The sequence below is a fragment of the Ursus arctos genome, unplaced genomic scaffold (genome assembly GCF_023065955.2).
Source record: "Ursus arctos isolate Adak ecotype North America unplaced genomic scaffold, UrsArc2.0 scaffold_18, whole genome shotgun sequence".
NCBI lineage: Eukaryota > Metazoa > Chordata > Mammalia > Carnivora > Ursidae > Ursus > Ursus arctos.
The window spans coordinates 28,943,827-28,968,749 of NW_026622852.1; the positions used below are offsets into that span (position 1 = coordinate 28,943,827).

At 48.7% G+C, this 24,923-nt stretch overlaps 2 protein-coding genes across 3 annotated transcripts in view; both read right to left on the reverse strand.

The window, feature by feature from the left end:
* TRIM14 (tripartite motif containing 14) overlaps positions 1-18,489 on the reverse strand; it is a 37,984-nt gene extending 19,495 nt beyond the window's left edge. Inside the window, exons 1-2 of the mRNA XM_026506159.4 lie at positions 18,243-18,489; positions 15,667-15,762 (exon numbers count right to left, since the gene is read on the reverse strand). Coding sequence (XP_026361944.1) covers positions 15,667-15,762; positions 18,243-18,458 — 312 coding nt within the window. The 5' untranslated portion in view covers positions 18,459-18,489. The remainder of the gene's footprint in view (positions 1-15,666; positions 15,763-18,242) is intronic.
* Positions 18,490-20,075: 1,586 nt separating this feature from the next.
* The window catches only part of CORO2A (coronin 2A), a 50,573-nt gene continuing 45,725 nt past the window's right edge, over positions 20,076-24,923 (reverse strand). Inside the window, exons 11-12 of one of the 2 annotated variants that reach the window (XM_026506158.4) lie at positions 23,969-24,228; positions 20,076-23,002 (exon numbers count right to left, since the gene is read on the reverse strand). In XM_026506158.4, the coding sequence (XP_026361943.1) occupies positions 22,871-23,002; positions 23,969-24,228 (392 nt within the window). In that variant the 3' untranslated portion in view covers positions 20,076-22,870. The remainder of the gene's footprint in view (positions 23,003-23,968; positions 24,229-24,923) is intronic. The other variant, XM_057313616.1, reaches the window with a different exon arrangement.

Sequence of the window (24,923 nt, forward strand, 5' to 3'; positions counted from 1 at the left end):
TGAATTAGAAACCAGGAATACAGTAGAGCAGATCAACAAAACTAGAAGCTGGTTCTTTGAAAGATTTAATAAGATCAATAAACCACTGGCCAGATGTATCCAAAAGAAAAGAGAAAGGACCCAAAGTAATAAAATTATGAATGAAAGGGGAGAGATCACGACTAACACCAAGGAAGTAGAAACTATCATTAGAAACTATTATCAACAAGTATATGCCAATAAATTAAGCAACCTGGAAGAAATGGATGTCTTCCTGGAAACCTATAAACTACCAAGACTGAAACAGGAAGAGAGTGACAACCTACATGGGCCAATATCCAGTAACGAGATTGAAGCAGTGATCAAAACTCTCCCAAAACACAAGAGTCCAGGGCCCGACAGAGTCCCCGGGGAATTCTACCAAACATTTGAAGAAGAAATAATACCTATTCTCCTGAAGCTGTTCCAAAAAATAGAAACAGAAGGAAAACTACCAAACTCATTCTATGAGTCCCCAAACCAGGCAAAGACCCCATCAAAAAGGAGAATTACAGCCTGATTTCCCTGATGAATATGGACGCCAAAATTCTCAACAGGATCCTAGCTAATAGGATCCAACAGTACATTAAAAGGATTATCCATCATGACCAAGTGGGATTCATCCCTGGGATAAAAGGGTGGTTCAAAAGGGTGGTGAATCAAGGATCGATTCACAAATCGATCAGTGTGATACAACACATTAATAAGAGAAGAGACAAGAATCACATGCTCCTCAATTGATGCAGAAAAAGCGTTTTACAAAATACAGTATCTTTTCCTGATTAAAACCCTTAGAGTATAGGGATGGAGGGTACATTCCTCAATTTCATAAAAACCATCTATGGAAAGCCCACAGTGAATATCATTCTCAGTGGGGAAAAGCTGAGAGCCTTTCCCTTAAGATCAGGGACACAACAAGGATGCCCGCTCTCGCCATTATTATTCAACATAGTACTAGAAGTCCTTGCAACAGCAATCAGACAACAAAAAGAAATAAAAGGTATTCAAATTGGTAAAGAAGAAGTCACACCCTCTCTCTTCGCAGATGACATGGCACTTTATCTGGAAAACCCAAAAGACTCCACCCCCAAATTACTAGAACTCATACAGCAATTCAGTAATGTGGCGGGGTACAAAATCAATGCTCAGAAATCAGTTGCATTTCTATACACGAATAATGAGACTGAAGAAAGAGCAATTAGGGAATCCATTCCATTTACAATAGCACCAAAAACCATAAGGTATCTTGGAATAAACCTAACCAAAGAGGTAAAGGATCTATACTCTACAAACTACAGAACACTGATGAAAGACATTGAAGAAGACACAAAAAGATGGAAGAACATTCCATGCTCATGGATCAGAAGAATAAACATAGTTAAAATGTCCATGCTACCCAGAGCAATCTATACTTTCAACGCCATCCTGCTCAAAATACCAATGTCATTTTTCAAAGTGCTGGAACAAACAATCCTAAAATTTGTGTGGAACAAGAAAAGACCCCGAATTGCCAAGGAAATGTTGAAAAAGAAAAACAAAGGTGGGACATCACATTGCCTGATTTCAAGCTATAATACAAATCTGTTCTCACCAAGACAGCATGGTACTGGCACAAAAACAGACACATAGACCAATGGAACAGCATACAGACTCCAGGAATGGACCCTCAACTCTATGGTCAAGTAATCTTTGACAAAGCAGGAAAAAATATCCAGTGGAAAAAAGACAGTCTCTTCAATAAATGGTGCTGGGAAAATTGGACAGTTATATGCAAAAGAATGAAACTCAACCATTCTCTCACACCATACACAAAGATAAACTCTAAATGGATGAAAGACCTCGATGTGAGACAAGAATCCAATAAAATCATAGAGAAGAACATAGACAGTAACCTCTTCGACATCGGCCATAGCAACTTCTCTCATGACACGTCTCCAAAGGTAAGGGAAACAAAAGCAAAAATGAATTTTTGGGACTTTGTCAAGATAAAAAGCTTCTGCACAGCAAAGGAAACAGTCAGCAAAACAAAGAGGCAGCCCACGGAATGGGAGAAGATATTTGCAAATGACACTACAGATAAAAAACTGGTATCCAAGATCTATAAAGAACTTCTCAAACTCAACACCCAAGAAACAAATAAATCAAAAAATGGGCAGAAGATATGAACAGACACTTTTCCAACGAAGACATACGAATGGCTAACAGACACATGAAAAAATGTTCAACATCATTAGCCATCAGGGAAATTCAAATCAAAACCACATTGAGGTGCCACCTTACGCCAGTTAGAATGGCAAAAATTGACAAGGCAGGAAACAACAAATGTTGGAGAGGATGTGGAGAAAGGGGATCCCTCTTGCACTGTTGGTGGGAATGCAAGTTGGTACAGCCACTCTGGAAAACAGTATGGAGGTTCCTCAAAAAGTTAAAAATAGAGCTACCCTATGACCCAGCAGTTGTGCTACTGGGTATTTGCCCCAAAGATATAGATGTAGTGAAAAGAAGGGCCATATGCACCCCAATGATCATAGCAGCATTGTCCACAATAGCCAAACTGTGGAAGGAGCCGAGATGCCCTTCAACAGAAAATGGATAAAGAAGATATGGTCCATATATACAATGGAATATTACTCAGCCATCAGAAAGAACGATTACACAACATTTGCAGCAACATGGACGGCACTGGAGGAGATTATGCTAAGTGAAATAAGTCAAGCAGAGAAAGACAATTATCATATGGTTTCACTTATTTGTGGAACATAAGGAATAGCAGGGAGATCATTAGGAGAAGGAAGGGAAAAATGAAGGGGGGGAAGACAGAGGGGGACACGAACCATGAGAGACTATGGACTCTGGGAAACAAACTGAGGGCCTCAGAGGGGAGGGAGTGGGGGATTGGGCTAGGCCGGTGATGGGTAGTAAGGAGGGCACATATTGCATGGTGCAATGGGTGTTACACGCAAACAATGAATCATGGAACTACATCAAAAACTAAGGATGTACTGTATGGTGACTAACATAACATAATAAAAAAAACAAACATGAAAAAATAAATGAACTCTGCGTGCACATGTGTGTATGTGTGCATGTGTGTGTGCGTGTGTGTGTGTGACAGAGAGAGATAATGGTGGCATTTCAAATTACTGGGAGGCAAGAGTGAACTATTACATAAATGGTATTGGTACAACATGCAATTAACCAGGGATTTGAAAAAAAAGTTTTCGTAGATCGTCATCTTACACCATATATAAAAATAAATGCAAATGGAACCCCACCTAGGAAGTAGCCTTGCCAGAGAATGAGACTCGACGTCTGATCACCCTAAAGTTAACTTATAGATCCCGTTTAGAGGACGCACAGGGGATGGAGGAACATAGTAGCCCTCAACTTACGAAATATGCCAACCGAATGCATTTTGAAAACTTTATTTCACTTCTCATTCAAACAAAACATGGCATTTATAACGCAGTTGGGAATGTGACCACTGGTTGGATCCTGGAGGATATATAAGGGAACGGCCGTGAATTTTCACAGGTGTGATGATGATAACACGGCTGTGCATGTCAAGAAAAAAAAGCATCATCTTGTGGAAATAACATGCTAAACTTTTACAGATACAATGATATGTCTGATATTTACTTCTAAATATATGGGTATGTTTGAGGTTTTCTACAATAAAAGGTAAACCAACAAAATAGAAATCCCACATAGATTAAAGCACTGTTATACATTTAAAAAATCTATCAGAATGAAATACAAAACAATTTTATTTCTAAAAATTTGAGACCTCTGTAAGAGGAGCCTAAAACTCAGATAGCTAAAAGGTAGCCACAGTGGGTTTGATCACATAAAAAAATGAAAGTCTTCCTAAGAGGGAAGGTTCTGGGGACAGCGGCTCCATGACATACAGTCACCCATCACATACAGTTAAAAAAGAAATCATTCGATTTAAAATGGACCAAATGCATGTAAGTGCCAATAGCCGGATGAAGGGGTACCCGGCCTCTCAAATAGTCGAGGAAGTGAGCAATGTACCAGAAAATACTTTCTGGCCATCGGCCTGGAGGAATTCTAAGTGACCAATAATAGCAGAGCCTGGAATGGTGTGTGGAGTAGGCACTTACCTACGCCGTGGGTCACGGCGTCTACTGGCTCTGCGTTTTTAGGGGACCATGTGATGATGCCAAGATTGTAAATGCGTCCATCCTTTCATGCAGCAGTCCTCTTGCAAGGATTGATCTCAGAAAACGTTTCCACGCATGCATGGACATCTGTGTGCCAAATGCTCACTACAGCACGGCTGGTGATAGAGTTGGGCAAAATCTTCTATATGGGAAGTATCTCTGTTTATTATATGCACTATGTGGCATTCGTACGATGACGTAACAGGGAGTGAGTAAAAAGAAGGCAGGCTCTGATACACGCTACAATATGGGTGGGCCAGTAAGTCATGCTAAGTGAAATAAGCCAGACGTAAGAGGACAAATATTGTACGAGTTCCTTTTATGAAACAATAGGCCCGTTCGCAGAGGCAGGAAGTAGATGAGAGGTTGCCAGGGGCTGGCGGGAAGGGAAGGAATTGCTTAGTACAGTTTATATTTGAGCTAGTGGAAAATTTTTGGAAACACAGAGTGGTTGTAAGTGTACAACACTGTAAATGTCATTAGTCCCACTGAATCGTACACTTAAAAATGGTTAAAATGGTAACTTTCATGTTACGTATATTTTACCCCACACACGCACGCACAAAGGACGCATATGCCCTGGCTTGGAAAACTCCAAGACACCACGTGAAAAAGAGCAAGTTACAGAATAATACATATAGGATGATCCTATTTCTGTAAAAGATAACTAAACAAAAATTATGTACAGACACAGGTATGCCCGCCTCCTGAAAGTTCGCGTGAGTCCACTTTGCTTTTCCGAAAGACCTATGTCATTATGGTAATGGTTTTTGTCCTAAAAGCGAAAATCCTCTTCAGGTTTCCTTCAGTTAGAAAACGGGTATTAATGTAAGTCTTTCCTAAAACTGAAGTGGCTTAACTCAAAGTTTCAAAAAGTGGGGATGCTCTTTCCTCTATGTCCTTTCTACCCACGAAAGGTTTCACAGAGTGCTACTTTGGGTAGCGGGGTGAGGGGACCTGTCTATGCATCTGTGTGTTTGCAAGTGCGTTTATTTTGTTTTTAAAAAGATTTTATTTATTTATTTATTGGAGAGACAGAGGCACGCACACAAGCAGATGCGAGGGGCAGAGGGAGAAGCAGACTCCCCGCCGAGCCAGGAGCCCGATGTGGGGCTCAATCCCAGGACCCCAAGATCATGACCTGAGCTGAAGGCAGACGCTTAACCGACTGAGCCACCCAGGCGCCCTTGCAAGTGCATTTAAATGTCTGTTAGTTCTAGTCATGTTTGGGAAAAGGTACGGGATTGGGGGATGGTGAAGAGATACCCCATCTGGCAGTTTCTATAGTTCTATACTGTATTTTAATATAGTACCGTGAACATTTTAAAAAATGAACATGTGTTCATGTACTATTAGTATGATTAAAAAAACAGAAAATCATTTTAAAAGAATCAAAGCAAAACATAGGTCAGCCTCTTTCCTCAGCCCCAGCATCAGCCCACACAGCAGAACGGCCCCCTGGTACTTGGTGGGCCGGCTCCCCACGGTGTCACGTTCTGTTCCGAGCGGGGCAGGAGCACGTGGTTTGGCGTGATCTGCGGAGCGAGGGCCCCAAGTCTGTTTGCTGTACGGTGCTCTAGGCGGTGCTAGGTCCTGAGGCGAGCTGGTACCAACCACAGGCAGTACAGGGTACGCTGGCCTTGGGCTAGCCCGGGAAGTAGTCTGCTTGACAACATGGTTTCTATGGCTCAGGGAACATGGACACTGATCTCTCTCTACTGAACAACCCAATGAAGGAAAGGAAATGTGTGCCAAACTCTTGATTTATAGACACATTTTGGAGGCAACGTATGTAAATGGAACACCTTTCATTAGAAACCAAGAGAGCAAAAAATCTCTTGACCGAGCAGTTTCCACAGCTCCACTTAGTAAAGAAGAATGTATAAAACAAGCGTAATGACACAACACATTGTTGTAACCTCAGTCCAGGAATAACTGTTTGGAAACTTCCACAAGAAAACTTAACGTGGAAGCAGATGAGGCTGATCATGCAAATAGTTAAAAAGAATGAGAGAGAGAGAGAGAGAGAGAGAGAGAGAGAGAGAATGGGAGGGAGGGAACTCTGGCAATGAAACAAGGAAGTACGCAGTCTGGTGGTTTGGGCCACATTGATTCAAAGTGAAACTGGATCCCACACTGGAGTGGGCTGGGGCGGGTGAGGGCCTGAATAGTCTAGTTGAAAGGTTAGGGACTGGGGACAGAAGGAACTTGGGCAGCGACAAAGTCCACTCGTGGAGAGTGGGGGATTTTGCACTGGGAGTGCCGGCTGCTATGTGACTCCATTTCGGCCCAGGGCCCTGGAGGCCTGTCTGGGTCCCGTGGAGGGCGAGGAGCCTGCGAGGAGATGGAAAGAGCTGTTTTGCTGATATCTCAGTATGACTTTGGATAATGCTTCTATGGGCGCCTCTCAGCGGCATCCCGCTGCTCCCCAGCCCTGCCCTATTCCTGCTAGCTAGGATGTCCTGGCGACTCGGACAGGTGGCCATGGCCTTGCCCAGCGGGGGTGGCAGAGACTGGTGGCATCGTCACAGTCAACAGCAGCATGGCCTGACTGAGTCCTCATCTTGCCATTCTCACCCTCGCAAAGGCTGCTTTCTGTCCCACCACTGGTCCCCGGACCCTACGCGGTGGTTCAGTCCCTACAGCTCTGGTGGGTCACAGGGAAAGGCACAGAGCCCAGGAGGTGTTTATATCCCTCCCCAGGGTGCCAGGCTAGGCCTCTGTGCCTCGGGTCCATTTCCTGTCCTTCCCCCGCCCTGCTTGGTAGGGAGAAGGGCTGACTCCTGTGTGGGAATTTCCAGGCTGGGTCTGGTCAACGGGAGGAGGAACTAGAGAGAAGTGAGGGGGGAGGAGCAGCCAGGGTGTCCGTACCGCCAGGCAGTGTCTCCATGAGAGGCTGCATCCCTGTGTCCCCTCTATCCTCCAGCTCCCGCAGGACAGGCCTGCTCTGGTTCCAGTTCTGGCCAAGGTGGCCCCGGCCCCCTGCTCTGCATCCTCCCTTGTCTGCACAAGCTGGGGGTGAAGGTGCCTCCTGCCTGGGCTACTGCCTCGCCACCCCTGGCTGGCTTCTCCGCCTCTCCCACGCTGTGTCCCCATTCCCTGCATTCGCCCCCTCTGTCCCAAACCCTCAAAGTGGCTTCTGTCTTCCTGGGTGGGCCCTGATGGATACGGCTGCAGCCCCAGGTCCTCCTCTGCCTTCCTGTGGGACCGGCAATGTCTCACTTCTCTTCCTGGGTGCCCCCATCTCCGAGGACCACTTCGGCTCTGCCAGCCTCTGTACATCGTAACTCCCTGCCTATGTCTGGATTCGACAGACAGTAGCCAAACTTATCTATATGTTTATTTTTATAGTATATATATTTACATAAATTTCCCCCTTTTATAAAAGTATCTAAAAGCTCCCTGGGGAAAAGTGGGAAGATTCCGAAAGAAGAACATAACCGCTCTGCTACCCTGACACCTGATCCTTGTTTGAGTTAGGGCGGCAGGCAAGGGGTGAGTTTTCCATCCACCTGTGCGCTCCGGCCCCCTGAACGGGCATGATGGAGAAGGAAACAGCCTATCAACAAGGACGCCAGAGAAAAATCATTTCATGGGTGTTGGTTGAGGATTAATGACCAAGGCCTTCTTGATTGTTCTCTGGAAAGAAGTGGTTGGTGAGGCCTTGTTTACTGATTTCTGAACACTGGACTTTGGACCACGGGTGAACTTGATTGGTTCTCGTTTGCTTACAAAGGTGTTTTATGGATTAATTTCCAGGCGAATGGCCTTTTCCCCAGCAATGCCTCTGCAGGAGAAGCACGGAGCAGCACGGCTGTCCCCGACCTCTGTGCCACAAAGCACACAGGTCACAGTGCAGCAGAATGCACGAGAGTCCTAGACATGTGTGCCCACGGAGCGGGATGAGTCACTTCTAGGAATGCGTCCCGAGGGAATAAATTAAAAACGTTCACCGCAGTGTTGTTTTATGTTAGTGAAAAACTGCAAAACGATCTAAATGTGCAACATGAGGAAAACGGCTTAATCGTGGGGGATCCGCCCAACGGGTGAGCAGCCTCTAACACTGACGGTGATAAAGACCCTGTAACGACACAGGGAAGTGTTGACCTTGAACAAGCCACAACAAAACCCCCACATGTACAGCGACATACAGTTTTGGTCGATAAGGGAGAAGGAGCTGCCGTAGAACTCCCCCTTCCTCATTCAAACACAAAAATGCTGACACGCAATGAGCAAATCTTTAAATTACATGACTAAGCTCAAAAACAAAAAGCAAACCCACAAACAGACAACAAAAAGCAGGAATCCTTAGCTGCCCAAAACAAAGAGGGAACTTGCTGGCAGAGCCGTGCAGAAGCTGAGCTGAGTGACCCTGGGAGGGATGGAGGCTATGACAGCCACCGCATACTGGGGGCCCAGATGTCTCACAGGGTGCTCTGGGCACCTGCCCCCTGCACCAAACCAGGAGCTCCGAGTGCCGCTTCACCCATGAACTGCGCACGGGAAAAACTCCACCCACTGGCCTGGGAAAGGGGCAAGGGATCTTTGTATTTTACTTTTTTAAAGATTTTATTTATTCATTTGAGAGAGGGGTGAGGGAGAGCACAAGCAGGGGGAGTGGCAGAGGGAGAGGGAGAAGCAAACTCCCTGCTGAGCTGAGAGCCCTACACGGGGCTCGATCCCAGGACCCTGGGATCCTGACCTGAGCCAAAGGCAGACACTTAACTGACTGAGCCACCCAGGCGCCCCAGAGGCAAGGAATCTTGTCATCCATCAAGGGTCATGGGCAAAAAGAGAGTCACCAGCAAAACAAATAAGCCCAACAACAGGACTGTATTGAGAAGAATTCAAGTCCGAGTTCACGGACCCTCAAAACTGAAAAATTCAGGGGCATGCTCTCTCTCTCTCAAATAAATAAAATCTTAAAAAAACAAAAACTGAAAAATTCACATAAAAACAGGTCTGGAACTACTGAAATGGACAGAGCACCCTGCAGGAGCTCCAGCCACAGGCCTCTGAAGCTGTGCTCGCACAACCCAGGGCGTACAGGATGCCGGGAAAACACCTGCTGAAGGCAGGAGGATGACACGAACGACAGAGCGCACGAGGAAGCGAACCACCACGCCTCACTCCACAGTGGGGACGTTTGTACATTACAACTGTAGAGAGATGCTATTAGCATGGTACAGAGACAGGTCTCTATATCAGAGTTGTGTCGAATTGTACAGAGAATATGTCTCAAACTATATAAAAGCATATAATGTACAGAAAAAAACCCTCAAAATGTGAATAGTGGTTTGCTTGAAGTATGGATGAATTTTTTTAAAATTCCAGCAAAATTAATGTACAGCGTTATATAGTCCCAGGTGTACGACGCCGTGCTTCCACGATCCCATACATCACTCAGGGCTCATCACAGTAAGCGCGCTCTGAATCCCCACCACCTATCGCACCCATCCCCCCACCACCTCCCCTCTGGCAGCCACCAGTCTGTGGCCTATAGCTAGGAGTCTGTTTTTTGGTTTGTCTGTTTTTTGTTTTGTTTCTTAAATTCCATATATGAGTGAAATCATATAGTATTTGTTTTTCTTAGATTGACATTTTTGGTTAGCATTATACCCTCTAGATCCATCCATGTCATTGCAAATGGCAAGATTTCATTGTTTTGTTTTTTTTTTTAAAGATTTTATTTATTTATTTGACAGAGAGAGAGACAGCCAGCGAGAGAGGGAACACAAGCAGGGGGAGTGGGAGAGGAAGAAGCAGGCTCATAGCAGAGGAGCCTGATGTGGGGCTCGATCCCATAACGCCGGGATCACGCCCTGAGCCGAAGGCAGACGCTTAACGACTGTGCCACCCAGGCGCCCCAAGATTTCATTGTTTTTTTATGACTGAAAAATATTCCTTCTCTCTCTCTCTCCCTCTCTCTCTCTCTATATATATACACACACTACATCTTCTTTATCCATTCATCAGCTGGTGGATGCTTGGATTGCTTCCATATCTTATTATTGTAAATAACGCTATAATAAACAGAGGGGGCGCCTGGGTGGCACAGCGGTTAAGCGTCTGCCTTCGGCTCAGGGCGTGATCCCGGCGTTCTGGGATCGAGCCCCACATCAGGCTCCTCTGCTATGAGCCTGCTTCTTCCTCTCCCACTCCCCCTGCTTGTGTTCCCTCTTTCGCTGGCTGTCTCTCTCTGTCAAATAAATAAATAAAATCTTAAAAAAAAAAAAGTAATAAACACAGAGGTGCACATATCTTTTTGAATTAGTGTTTTCATTTTCTTTGGGTAAACACCCATAGTGGAATTACTGGATCATACGGTAGTTCTATTTGTAATTTTTTGAGGAACCTCCATACTGTCTCCCACACTGGCTGCACCAGTCTGCATTCCCACCAACAGTGCACAGGGTTCCTTTTCCTCCAGATCCTCGCCAACACTTACTGTTTCTTGTATTTTTTTATTTTAGCCATTCTGACAGGTGTGAGATGGTATCTCATTGTGGGTTTTTTTTTTTTTTTTAAAGCAGGCTCCACAGTCAGCGTGGGGCTCGAACTCACGACCCTGAGATCAAGAGTCGGATGCTCTACTGACTGAGCCAGCCAGGCGCCCCCCATTGTGGTTTTGATTTGCATTTTCCTGACGAGTAGCGATGTTGAGCATCTTTTCATGCGTCTGTTGGCCATGTGGATGTCTTCTTTGGAGAAATGCCTGTTTCTGTCTTCTGCCCACTTTTTTTCTTTTTAAGACTTATTTATTTATTTGGGAGAGAGAGAGCACGCATGCATACACGACTGTGGAGAGGGATGGGCGAGAAGATCTTCAAGCAGACTCCCTGCTGAGTGCAGAGCCTGACGCAGGGCTTGATCTCATGACCTTGAGATCATGACCTGGGTGGAAACCAAGAGTTGGATGCGTAACCAACTGTGCTACCCAGGCGCCCCTGTCTTCTGCCTACTTTTAATTGGATTTTTTGTTTTTTGGGGGGGTTGAGTTGTGTAAGTTCTTTATGCATTTGTAAGGAACCACAGAAGACCACAAAGAGCCAAAGTAATTTTGGGAAAGGAACAGAACTGAAGGCATCACAGTCCCGGATTTCCAGATAAACTATGAACCTGCAGTGACGAAAACAGCACGGTACTGACACAGAGACAGACACAGAGATCGGTGGAAAGGAATAGAGACCCCAGAAATAAAGCCACAACTATATGGTTAATTAATCTAGGACAAAGGGGGCAAGAATATACAATGGGGGAAAAACAGTCTCTTCGATAAATGGTGTAGGACAGCTGTGTGACAAAGAATGAAACTGGACCACTTTGTTACATCATATGCAAAAATAAATTCAAAATGGGTTAAAGACCTAAATGTTAAAGACCTGAAACCATAAAAATCCTAGAAGAGAGCACAAGCAGTAATTTCTCTGCCATGGGCTGTAGCAACATCTTTCTAGATATGCCTCGTAAGGTGAGGGAAACAAAAGCAAAAATAATCTGTTGGGACTACATCAAAATAAAAAGCTTTTGCACAGCAAAGGAAACCATCAACAAAAGCAAAAGGCAACTTCCTGAATGGGAGGAGATATTTGCAAATGCTATAACCGGTAAGGGGCTCAGTATGGCTGAATTTTTAAATCTCTGTTTCTTGACCAGGAATGGAAACATAAATGCCCCCAGGAGCCAGACAGGTAACACAGTGAAGGAGGTAATCAGGTGGGGGCTGGGAGACCTGGAGACAGGTACCCCTCTCGTGGGGGTGTCTGCTGCTCAGCTCCAATGGCTCCCACGTGGGAGTGGACGCCTGGCACGGTCACATCTTCCTAATTGCCTCTATCTGAATTTTTATACAGATCAAACAACCAACCAGTCGGTCCCAGCTTTAAAATGCTGACCACTAATCTCGTTCTTCTTAGTACCTTCTGAGAGTCACGGAGCTGTAAGTCTAATAAATCGTATGCGGGATTTGCATGCTGAAAACTTCAAAATGCTGATGGAAGAAAACAAAAATCTAAATAAATGAAGAGATATGCGTTCGTGGATGGGAAGATAACATGGTAAAGATGTCAGTTCTCTCCAATTTGATATACGTGCTGGATACAATCCTACCCAAATCCCACAATAGTACAGTATAGACAAGATCCTTCTAAAATTTAAATGGAAAGGCAAAGGAACTAGAACAGCTAAAAGGGTTTTGAGAAAGAATACAGCGGGAGATATCAGTTATTTCAGGACTTATTCTCGCCTGTAACAAGACCATGTGATAATAGTAGAGGGACAGACTCACAGATCAATGAAACAGAATACGGAACCCAGAAACAGCCCCACCCACGTACGGCCAACTGATTTTCAACAAAAGCAATTCAATGGAGAAAACAGTTTTTCACAAATGGTGTTGGAGCAGCTGGATATCCATAAGAAAAAAAAAAAAAAGAACTTGAGCCAAATATCACACCTTCTACAAAAAAGTAACTCGAAAAAATCATGGACTTCAATGTAAAATGTGAAATTATGAAACTTTTAGGAAAAAAAAAAAACAAAGGAGGAGATCTTCGGGATCTAGGGCTAGGCAAGCACCTCCCGGTCATGATGCCGCGGGCACAATCCATAAATGAAAAAAATGGGTAAACTGGACTTCTTCGGAATTAAAAACTTTCACTCTGCAAAAGCCCCCGTGAAGACAGTGAAATGTCAAGCCCCAGACTGGGAGAAAATATTCGTAAGCCACGTACCTGACAAAGGAGTCCTATCTAGCATGTACAGACAGCTCTCCAAACTCAGCAGTAAAGAACCAGACAGACCAATCCGGAAGCAGTAAAAAAGCATGAGAAGACCTCTCACCCGAGAGGACGGACAGGCGGCCAAGAAGCACACGGACAGGTGGTCGACATCACTAGCCGCCGGGAAACGCAAATGCAGACCACGCTGCCGCAGCCCTGCACACCTACGACCACGGCTAAAATCCGAGCGTGTGCAAACACTGCATGTGCGCGAGGGACAGGGGAAACTGGACCTCAGACGTTGAGGGTGCGAACGTCAAATGACACAGTCACGCTGCAAAACGGTTTGGCGGTTTCTTAAAAAGCTAAACATACAAGCCCCATCGGACCCAGGACCAGCACTCAGCATTTATCCCAGAGAAATGAAAACTACGTCCTGACAAAGACCTGTACACAATTGCTCGAGGCAGCTTTATTTGTGATAGCCTCAAACTGGAAATGACTTAAATGTCCTAACACAGATGAAAGGTTCAAGCTAAAAAAAAAAAAAGCAGCGGCACACGCTACTCCTGGATGGCTGGGATACTCTTCAGCAATACAAAGGAATGAACTTAGCAGCTCTGTCCACAATAGCCAGATTGTGGGAGGAGCCGAGATGCCCTTCAACAGATGACTGGATTAAGAAGCTGTGGTCCATATATACAATGGAATATTACTCAGCCACCAGAAAGAACAATTTCACAACATTTGCAGCAACATGGACGGGACTGGAGGAGATAATGCTAAGTGAAATAAGTCAAGCAGAGAAAGACAATTATCATATGGTTTCTCTCATTTATGGAACATAAGAAGTAGGAAGATCGGTAGGAGAAGAAAGAAAAGAAGGAGGGGGGGTAAAAAGAAGGGGGAATGAACCATGAGACACTGTGGACTCTGGGAAACAAACTGAGGGCTTCAGAGGGGAGGGGGTGGGGGAATGGGATAGGCTGGTGATGGGTATTAAGGAGGGCACGTATTGCATGGTGCACTGGGTGTTATCCGCAAGTAATGAATCGTGGAACTTTACATCAAAAACTAGGGATGTACTGTATGGTGACTAACATAACATAATATAAAATTTTTATTAAAAAAAAAAACAAAAAAACCCCCACAAAGGAATGAACTACTGATATACAAAACAACCTGGATGGATCTCGAGGGCACTATGTTGAGTGAAAAAATCTCAAAGGTCATACACCATATGATTCCATTTTTATGACATTCTTAAATGCCATAATTATAGAGATAGAGAACGAACTAGTGATTGCCCGGGGTTAGGGGTTGTTGTGGGGGGTAGGTGGGGGTGACTATAAAAGTGTTGCCCGAGGGCGATCTTGGTGGGGATGGAACTGGTCTCTATTTGGGCTGCTAAGACCCGAATCTACCAGTATGACGAACTGACACAGAACCCCCCCCCCCCACACACACACATGCTGTCAGTCCTGGTTCTGACACTGCAGGGGAGCTCAGCAGGACCTCACCCTCGGGGCAAGCTAGGGGAACCTTTGCAATACCCTGTGAATCTGTAATTATTTCAAAATAAAAGTTCAAAAGTTGGGGAGAAGGTTAAAAGGAAGAAAATCCCATTCCTTAGATGAAGCTGAAACGTACCCCCTTAGAGTCTGCACACGGGTCCTAGTTCTTTCCTTGGGGGCCCCCAAACCATATCTGCTCAGAGATCTGCAGTGACTCTGTGTCCCGATTCTGTTCTTCTGGCTGAGCGGCCCCAAGCACCTCCCCCATCCCTTCCCGAATCTTTTCAAATCCATGAGAAATGCTCTTGAAGACAGGAGGGACACTGAACAATGCAGCTGGGGCCACAGGTGTAAAGCACGACTGTCCCGGCACGCAGGGGCACGCGGTCACAGACAATGCTTGTTGGGCCCACAGGGGGCCAAGTCTGTGGCCTGGGCTGGCCTGGGCCTTGGCCTCTCCACTCTTCTGGGGCCTGGCCTCAGGACACCCTGGGAGCCAGCTACTCCCACGGTCAGAGCCCGTCTCTCCGCTCGGACTTGTGGGGGTCAGTCGTCAGGGGAGAGGTGCTGGGAGGGCATCCCACATCAGCCCTCATTTCGAGAAGGGGGCAGCCGAGGCTGAGAGGGGAAGGGACCGGCTCAGTTCACACCAAAGGACCAAAAGACCTAGAACAACTTTTTTAGAGTCAAATGGCAGCTCACGACGACGTCAGCCCCCACTTCCCACTTGAAACCCACAGAAGAATCCATTTAAATAAACAATGCCGTGAAAGGAGAAGCCTGAGCAAAGTACTTACTTTGGAATATATTTATACCCTACTTTCTTTCTTTCAACAAGGCAGTGACCCCCAAAGAGCTATCTGCACGCTCTTCACGCTGCGTTTGCTTTGTTTAAGGTGACTTGGGGGGCAGGGGATGGACGATCGTCCCTCTAAGAGAATGGCCTTGGCGGCGGCGGCAGGAAAGGCTGTCCCTCCATTCTGTGAGGCGCTGTGGGGCAGGGCCAGGGAGCTGGGCAGGGGCAGAGCCACACAAAGCGGACAAAACGCCTGGTTTTGTGTTCTTTCTCTTCGCAAGAGCCCCCTAAATTCTGGAAGTGCCAAGCCCCACCAAACGCGATCTGCCCCGTAAGAGGTGTGTATTTTCCCTCGGCTCCACACTGAGGAGAGCCCTGTGTCCGAGGGGCGGTGCGGACGTGTCAACTAGAATAAGGAAGAAATGTCCACTTGCCTTGAGCTTCTCCGCAGCGTCTTCTATTTGGGTTATGTTGCCAGCTTGCTGCTGCTTCTTGGCTTCCAACTGCCTCAAACATTCTTGGGTGTGTTTCTGTGTGTGAAGGAGTTAGGAAAAATTAATACTTAACACTGTGACTCTTGAGATAACAAGCCACCCCGGCGGTCATCTCCCACCCCCGCATTACGCTTCAGTCCAGGTATCCGAGACTCACAAGGTGAGACGACTGGGCCCAGAGTCACGGAGCAAACTGGAGGATGAGCTGGAACTCAAGTTCCTCTGATCCTCACAGGCCCTCGTCAGATAGTCTTCAAACCTTGATGCCCCCCTCCCTTTTTTCTAGAACAATCCTACTTATGACCTGATTTTCTCAAATAGGACCTCACGTCAAACAGCTTGGGGAAGGAAGAGCATCCACTCATAGAGTCAGTATTAACTGAGCACCTACTATGTGCCAGGCCCTGTCATAGGGGCTCCCCCCATGGAACGTACATTCCAGGGAGACTGTGGCCCTTTGGCCTGGACTGGATTCACAGGACCTGCATGTGTGAGGTCTGTGGGGGTTCATGCTCCCATCTCTCTCCCACCTGAAATGGCTCCCTTCCATATCTCTGTGTTCTGTGACTGCCATTTTTCCACAGGTGTGCTCTGTGACCCTCTTCCCCACAGGTCTGACCACTCCTCTGTCTGGACCTTCTCATGGCTGGCCTTACTCTCAGCTGCTGGGCCCAGGTCTGGCTGCCCAGCCAACTGAAAGCTTCCTGAGGGCGAGCCCGCTCCATTCCTGGCTCCCACACCAGGACCAAAGGAGTGACCTGGAAGCATTTGCTGAATCGAACACAGTGACCCAGGGCTGCCAGCTTCAAGTGGAGAGCTGGGGCCACCCCGCGAGCTGTGATGAGTACTGGCCCAAGTCACACGAGACTTCCTGGGTCTGAGTCCTGGCTCCTCTTTCAGGGGAACTGAGCGAGTGCCCTCACCTCTCTAAACCTGTTTCCTCAGCTATAAACATGGAGCAAAGCCCAGAGCGTCGCTACAGAGAATGAGAAGTACACAGAGCGCTTGGCAGGCACTAAGTACTCCACAGACAGACTTCTTACTGTCGCTGTAACGTCCAACAAGCATTTGCTGCCGTGTGCAGTTGTATTCTAGGCGGCGGGTGGGGACACAATGGTAACCCAAGTATAAGCCACAGCCTCAAAATCCAGGAGCACATCCTTACCCACTGTGACTGCTCAGCCTTCAAGTCTAGCTGCTGTCCATCACCCAAAGACAGCCCAGCCTTCTGGTGCTTGGGCCGTGCAGTCCCAGGATGCTTCTCCTGTCAATGCTACCTGGTAAAATCCTACTCAGCCTTCAAAGACAGTTCCAATGGCACTCCTCCAGGAAGTCTTCCTGGGCTCCCTGTTCCTACTTCACATTGTCTTCTCTCCGGCTTCGCAATGACAATACTTATCACATTGTATTGTCACCATTTGTTCTCACCCCACCAGCCAGGGAACTTTTCCAGATGAGGGAAGAATTGATCTATTCCTTAGCTCATGGCACAAGGTATGTGCTGAAGGGATGTTTGCTGAGTGGATGGAAGGACAATGGATAAACAGGTGATCGAGCAGGTAGGTGTGTGAACACAAAATGAGGAGGAGGTAGGTAGGTAGGTGGGTGGACCTGCCTATGAGACATCTAAGCCCTATCTCTGGAAAGCAGCCATGTTAACTCTGGAAACAGCTTCTGAGGAGCTAATTATTATTACAACCATTATATTGATAAGAAAAGGAAGACCTTGGAGGCGGAGGCAGGGCTTAAACCCGGGACTCCACCAACTGGACCAGCCCCCACAGGGCCCATTTTCACCTTGAAGCTCCAAGGTTGTCACAATGTGAAGAGAAAGGTCATTAATCACAGAAGACTTCTTGGAGGAGGAAGTGGTAGAATCTACATCTGTCAGAGACAGGAGGGCCTGCCTATCCCAGGGAGGCAGATGGATTTGACCAGAACCACAGAACAAGCTGTCCCCAAGGCCAGAACAAGAGTGGAGAGCCCCTGATCACTATTGGGATTATGCACAAGTGAGGGCTCCAAGGTGAGCAATTGCCAGAGGGGCCAATCTAGCTGTGGAGTCCTGGCGTCAAAGCCAACCTCAGCTTCCAGAACCTTCCTTTTCTTATCAATAAAACGGCTGTCACAGCTCCCCACCAAGCTGTTAACTGCGCGGAAAGGGAACGGGCGTGGAGGGGAAGGGTGGAGGGGAAGGGCGGAGTGGGTGGCTGGAGGCGCCTAGGGCAGTCAATCAAGCACTCCCCAGCCCCTGACTGTGAACTCCCGGAGCGAAAACCAGAGATGTCTGTGTGGCTTTTCGCCTGCGTTAAAGGGCAGACCTTCTTCCAACCCTAGGGCAGTGTGGTGAGCCCGCTGTGGTGGACGAGGTCAAGGACATCCGCGTATCAGCCGCGGCGCCCAAGTTCTCCCAAACCCACCTCCTCTGAAGCTCCAGGCCGCACCAGGAACTGGCCGCTAACCCGGCACGCCCCACCCCGCCGGTTAGGCCCCCCGCGCGCCGCCCGCGTCCCCACCTGCACGTGCACCGCCTCTTCCAGCGCCAGGCCGACCGGGTGGCCGCGGTGCGCACCCAGCACCGGGCAGAGCGCGCACACGCAGCGGCGGCAGCGGCGACAGAAGAGCTCGGCCACGCGGTCGCCATGCTCGGGGCAGCGCCAGCCGCTCGCGTCCTCGCGCTCCGCAGGGCCCGGCCCCACAGGTGTGCCGCTCTGCACCCCTGCGCCCGCCATTCAACCCTCGGGTCCGGGCGGCCGCGGTGCGGGGGAGGGGCTCCCGCCGAGAAGTGAAAGCTGGGCCGTGGGGCGGGGCGGCCCCCAGGCCGGCCCCGCTCCCGCAGGAAGGAGCCGCGGTCTAGACGCCATGCGGTTCGGCGGCGTGCGGCCCCGCCCTACCTGCCCCTGCAGCGGCCGCGGCGCGGAAGGCTCCGGCCGGCCCAGCGGCGCGCACGAGGCCGCAGCTGAAATGGGTTTCGCTGCAGACGGGCTGACTTAGAGGAGAAGGCCTTCCGCGCTCAGAGTTGCTCGGAAAACTGCAGCCCCGGGGATGGGGCCGGGGTTGGCCGTGGCCTCCCGCCTTGATGTGCGTTCCCTACACCTTTCCCGTTCCCATGATTCTCTCTGTCCTCTCCCCAGGAGAAATCACTGTTCCCACGATTGTCAGAATCGCTGGAAACTCCAATGGCCCCAGGCTGTCTCCCTGTCCACCAAATGTAAATTATACAGCCGACAGGAAAAACACTATGGCGTTTCCTCAAAAAAATGAAAAATGGAACTATCCCATGATCAGCAATCTCGGTTCTGGGTATATGGAGGAAGATTATGAAGTCAGCATCTGGAAGAGAGAATCTTCACTCGTGGGTGCATTGCAGCATTATTCACAATAGCCAAGACGTGGAAACAACCAGTGTCCCTCCATGAATGAACGGACAGGAAGATGTGCTGTGTATACAATGAAATGTTATTCAGACCTAAAAAAAAGGAAGTCCTGCCGTTTGCCACATGGATGAGCTTGGAAGACTTTGTGCTTCGTGAAATAAGCCAGGCAGAGAAAAACAAATACTGTTTAGTTTCACTTATATGTGGGATCCAAAAAAACAAAAAACAGTTGAACTCCTGCAACAGAGTGGAATGGTGGTTGCGGGGGGCGGGGGGAGGGGTTGGGGGGGAAAGGGTACAAACTTTAGTTGTAAGATGCCTAAGTTCTGGGGATCTAAGGTACAGCCTGGTGACTACAGTTCATAATACTGTACCGTATACTTGAAATTTGCTGCGTGTAGGTCTCAAGTGTTCTCACCACACACTATGTGAGATAACAGATGGGTTAATTAACTTGATGGTGGTAGTCATTTCACAAGGTATACATATATTAAATCATCACATTGTACATCTTTAAAAATCACATACAGTCTAAATATATACAACTTTTGTCAATCGTATCAAAGTTGGAAAAAAAATTCTCAGTTCCTATGCTTGGCTCTTAATACCTTCCATCCCTGCCCTGTCTATGCTGTACCTTTTGCTTCTTTCCAGAGCAGGGAATAGGCAGTTTTCTCTGCTTGGAACCTCTTTTCCCCAAATACCCTTTGCCCTGCTTACTTCTATTTATCCTTCAGTTGTCTGCCTAATTATCACCTCCTCCAGGAAGCCTTCCTTGCTTCTCCCCAAGAGCAGCCCACACTTCCCCTATCCTGGCCCTTCTCTTCCTTCCAACCATGACTAAAAACTTCAGAGGGCAGGGACCAAGTCTGTTTTATCTATTTCCCAGCCTGGCCTGTGGCCCAAACAGGTAGATACTTAATTGGTATTTGTGGAACAATTCAAGAAAAGGAAAGCTCCAGGTATTAAAATGTCTAGGCAGATGTTTATTATTTTGTTACATTCTTTCCATTGCACGATTTTACATCTATTTATTTTCACTTTTATTTCTTAATTTTTTTTTTTTTTTTACAAAGGTAAAAGGAAGCTCAGAAACAACATTAAACAATCAAACTATTTCAGGCACGGTTTCATGTTAAAAGCATAGATCTATTTTTGATTTCCTTCTTCCCTCTATGATACAATCTTAAATTTAGTTCCAGGAAGAACATTTATTGTAGAGCTAAGGTGGATATGCCCCAGTGCTCATCTCCCAGTGCTGTCTTCATTCTCAGAAAGCTCCTGAGTCAACAGTCAGGGGCTCCCGGAGTATGGAGTAGAGATGAGTGCACATTCTGCTTGCCCTGAGCGTGTGGGCCTGGCCCTGCAGATGCTGGGCAACTTCTACTTCATCAGCCAAGAACATAAACAAAAATGCAATTTTAAAAAATGGCTTAAAAAAATATTTGATAAAAATTACCTATCCCTCTCCCTTGCTGTGAAATAATTTAAATAATTTATTCTAGTTAAAAAAAAAAAAAGCAAACCCCAAAACAAGTTTGTTCACGGATGCCTTCACATTGTTTTAAAGCATGAGGTCTGGGTCCCTTAGGGGTAGGGAGAGCTCGAGAAGGTTCTGTGCAGAGAAGGCATTCGGGATGCTCCCCAGACTCAGCCCCACCTCCAGCTGTTTGCAGCCAGTGCCTGTGGGCGTGATACTTCTTCATTCTCTGAGAATGACATGGGGGATAGTGTCATTATTCTGACCAGGAGGATGATGCCTGCCTGGCCCATGTTAGAATTAGAGCTGGATGTGCCAGGGAGCGGAGGGGGAAGGGCTTTGTAAACTGTGAAGAGCTGGCCACAAATGAGGTGGGAGAGGTAACCCCATCCAGGGGAGCTCCGTTCCCTCACAACGCCTGGGATTTGGCCTTTCGTGAGCCCCAGTGACCAAGTCAACAAGAGAGGGAATGCGGGCGTCTGGTGTGTGTAGGCAGACATGGCTAGGGGAGGGGGCACTCAGGGGCCCAGAGCCCTCATCAAGTTGTAGCCAAGGTCCCCGAGAGACATGGGATGGCGCTTCCAACCTGGACTTAGAGGATGGGGTTGGAGTCCCAGAGCCTGTCAGATGCCCACTGTCCTCGCCTCCACTCCAGAGGTACAGAGGGGCCAGCCCAGTGGCTCCCCATCCTCACCGTACTACAGAGAGACCTGGGGACATAACAACGTACACAAACCCAGGCCCCACTCTGGAGACTCAGCTTCAACTGGCCTGGGGTTGGGAGTGGGCATCTGTATTTCTCGAACCCTCCTAAGAGAACTCTCATGGACAGCCTGGGTTGAAACCTACCGGGCTAGGTGGCCTCCCCCATTCCCATCTTAGCTCCAGGACTGCCCTGTGCAATGGGCAAAACCCCATCGCCTGCACCTCCTCGATAAGGAGGGGGCGTATTTAATTTCCCACATTCCCCATCACTAGCTAGGCTGCTGTACTGACCATGAGAAAGAACGTTAGCGAATGCGCTCAGAACACAGATTCACAAAGGAGGGACACGTAAAAACTCTCAGGCTAGAAGGGAACTTCAGGGCCATCTGGCCCTCCTCCCTTGCCTAGGGCAGTCATCCCTCTCCGAAGCAGGTGGCCATGGGGCTCTGCTGGCACCCTGCAGTGCTGGGGCTCCCTACCTCCTGGACTGAAATCTGCCCATATCCTCCTGGAGTGGGCAGGCTCTGTGGCCCGAGGGCTTTGGGGGTGGCAGTCAGTGGTCATGGGGACCACTCTGATGTCTGGTCCCCCACATAAGGGATAACGTCTGTCCACATTTGACTGATTCCGGTTGAAGAGAGGATGGTGTGGGCCTCCTATCCGTGTTCTAGCATTGGGCCAAAGCTTGACTTATTTCCCTGCAGTTAAACTTCCTCTGCCCGTTCACCAATGTCTTGTGACTTCCCACAGCAGACCCAGATCGTCACCCTATCGGTAGTTTTCCTCAGGTCAAGGCCAAGGTTTCTTGTCTCAGATGGCAGATCTGTAGAGGGCAGCACATCCCAGGGTCCCCAGGTTCAGACGGAGAAACTGAGACCAGAGAGGGAAGGACTTATAAGAGGTCACTGCCAAGGTCAGAATAAACAGATTCCTGCCATGTGGGCTGACAGCTGCATCAGATCAGAAACAGCAGAAAGACAGATCCAGCAGACCAGGGGCTTGACCCAGCCCTGCCACGAACCCTCTGCGGACCTTGATCCCTTGTCTCTCTCTGGGCCTCAGTTTCCCCACCTGTAAAATGAGGAAGTTGGGCCAGATCACTGTTTTTCAAACTTCTAAATGTTTTTTCATAGAAGTCAATGGATAAATCAGAAAGAAGGGGAGCTATCTGGTCGGAAGGGGGTGGGGGGGCATGGCCCTCCTGCTTAGGCTTCCTCCCATTCTGTGGACCACAGTTTGAAAATCACAGGCAGGTTCCCCTCTTAGGTCCTTCCAGCTCTAACTTTAGACAGTGTTCTTTCCCTTGAGAAGTTATAGGTCATCGTGGACCCTTAAACACAGAATTAAACAGAAGGCAAGTTATCATCTAAAAAGAGTCAACTCAGACACCGTTGTTTTGAGAAGGCAAATAGAAAAACGGCACCGCATCCCTCCCACTAGAATCTTTCAGCAACCGAGAGTTTCGTTTTCTGGTAAAAAATATAGAAATAGTGGTTGTTCTTGGGGGACTTGTGGTTGGGTTCTGGACCTCCCCATGGAGCCAAGTGGTGTCCCTGAGGGCGGGGAGGGCAGAGATCTCTGCTCAGAACCTCTCTGATCTCATCCGCGAGTTTTTGACCTCCAATTCCAACTGTTTGGCCTGCACCTCACGCTGGGTCAACAGCTCCCGGAGCCTTCGGATCTCCTCCTGTTGCCGATAGAACATCTGCAGCAGCTGGGAAAGCACAGAACAGAGGGAGAGATCACTCGATGTCCCAGGATGTAGGGGCCGGACACCAGCAGAAACACTGCCCGCCTTTTCACTCAGAAAGGTGGAGGCGATGAACACGGCTAAGCCCCGAGGAAGTGGCCATCGCACAGACCTTTATAAAACCTTTTCTTCACCCGATAAATGAAATTTTAAACGACTTGATGTTTCAGACATTTTTTGCCTCCTTAGATCCCTGGTGGAAGAGAAGAAAGGATGCTTGGCCCTGAAGTCTGGAGACTGGAGTTTTCACCACTAAACTGGCTAAACTGTGTGACCTCAGGCAAGTTACCTATCCTCTCTGAGTTTCAATTTCCTCCTCTAGAAACTGGGGGTCAGAAAACGAACCCGGGCCTTCGCATCACTGCTGCGCTGTAGAGAACCCTAGCAGAGGCTGGGCGCGCCCCCTAAGATCTTCGCTAAGCCACTGCGTGCTCGCCACTCCTCCACGAGGGTGGGAGTGCTCGCACCCCCCTGCGCCACTGTGGAAACTGAAGCTAAGAGATTCAGCCACTGGCTCGGAGGTCCTCCCGTCGGTACTCAGCAGAGGCCGGATCAGAATTCCTCTGTGAGACGCCAGCGCCTGTGTTTTCAGCCACTACACACGGACTCCCAGGGATGGGGAGAGAACTCGGGTGATACACCGCGGGGCTACCCCAGGACCTGGCACGCGCTAGGCACGTCACAAATGTCGACTCTGAAACAGAAAGTCCTAGGGTCAGAACTGGAAGGAGGGACTCGAATACCAAATCAAACCCTCCGCATCTTGCAGATGGTTTTCCGCCACCTGGACGGCAACCCGCCATCCTGGCCGACGTGCAGCGCTCACCGCCTGTCTGGTGAATGAAGTCACCAAGTGGGTCAAGCAGCCAGGCCGGGCCCCACATTTTCTCCCGACCACCCCAATGCAGGCACCACCCCCTGCGTTCACACCTCGTTCTCTGTCTTTGGTGGGGGACACTCCATGTCAAAGCCGTTTGTGAGCCGACTCGTCTTCTCTTCCGGCCTGTGTTCTGCTGCTGCCTGCCTGGGCACCTTCTCCTCCAGCGGCGAGAAGGTTCTCCGGCCATCTTCTACAACCACCTTCTCTGTTTGGTTGGAGGGGGCCGTGGAGACGGAGGGCGGTCTCTCTGGGAGCAGTGGCTGGGGGCTCAGCAGCTCAGAGCAGGGCCTCAGGGACACCATGACTGGCTCTGGGAGGGAAGTGAAGGGCTGGGTGAGGACAGAGTGTTCATGAGCAGACGCTGACATGCTCACGCACAGAGCCACGCGCCGACGCACAGAGCCACGGAGCAGGCGTGGAGCTCTGGCCGCGTGCAGACAGGAACCAGCCTGCACCGGGGGAACCGGAGTGCAAACACACACTCATGTGATCATCTAAGCGAGGCCGGGTTTGCAGAAGCAGCGGGGTGCACGCCCTGGAGCTGCCCCCAAACACCGAGAATGCCTCCAGTGAAGCCTTGTCCTCGCTTTGTAGGGACAGTCCCACACGCACTGCGCTCTGCCATCTACCAGTTCATGAATCCTCCCAACAGCCCTGAGAAGCAGGGGAGGCAAGGTATCACAGTGATGGAAGAGGCAAGAGGCCCGGAGAGGAGCAGACCAAGTGCTACCCAAAGGGGAGGCAGAAGGAGAGGGAGGTCCCAGTCACAGAGGCAGCCGCCGGGGTGGGGCCGAGGAGCACACATTGCCTCCCCTGGGCTGGCCCTTAGGTGGACAGGACAGGGAGGGGGTCAGCACAGGGAAGAAGGGCCTGGGGTGGGGGTGGGCAGTGGGGGGCTGCTGCCTAGAGGGTCTCTTAGGTTGAAAAGTAATTGCAAAGGTGGGGATGGGAGGACGGGCAAGGGCACCCAGCTGAAACTATCCACTCACTCTGCACAGCCTGGAA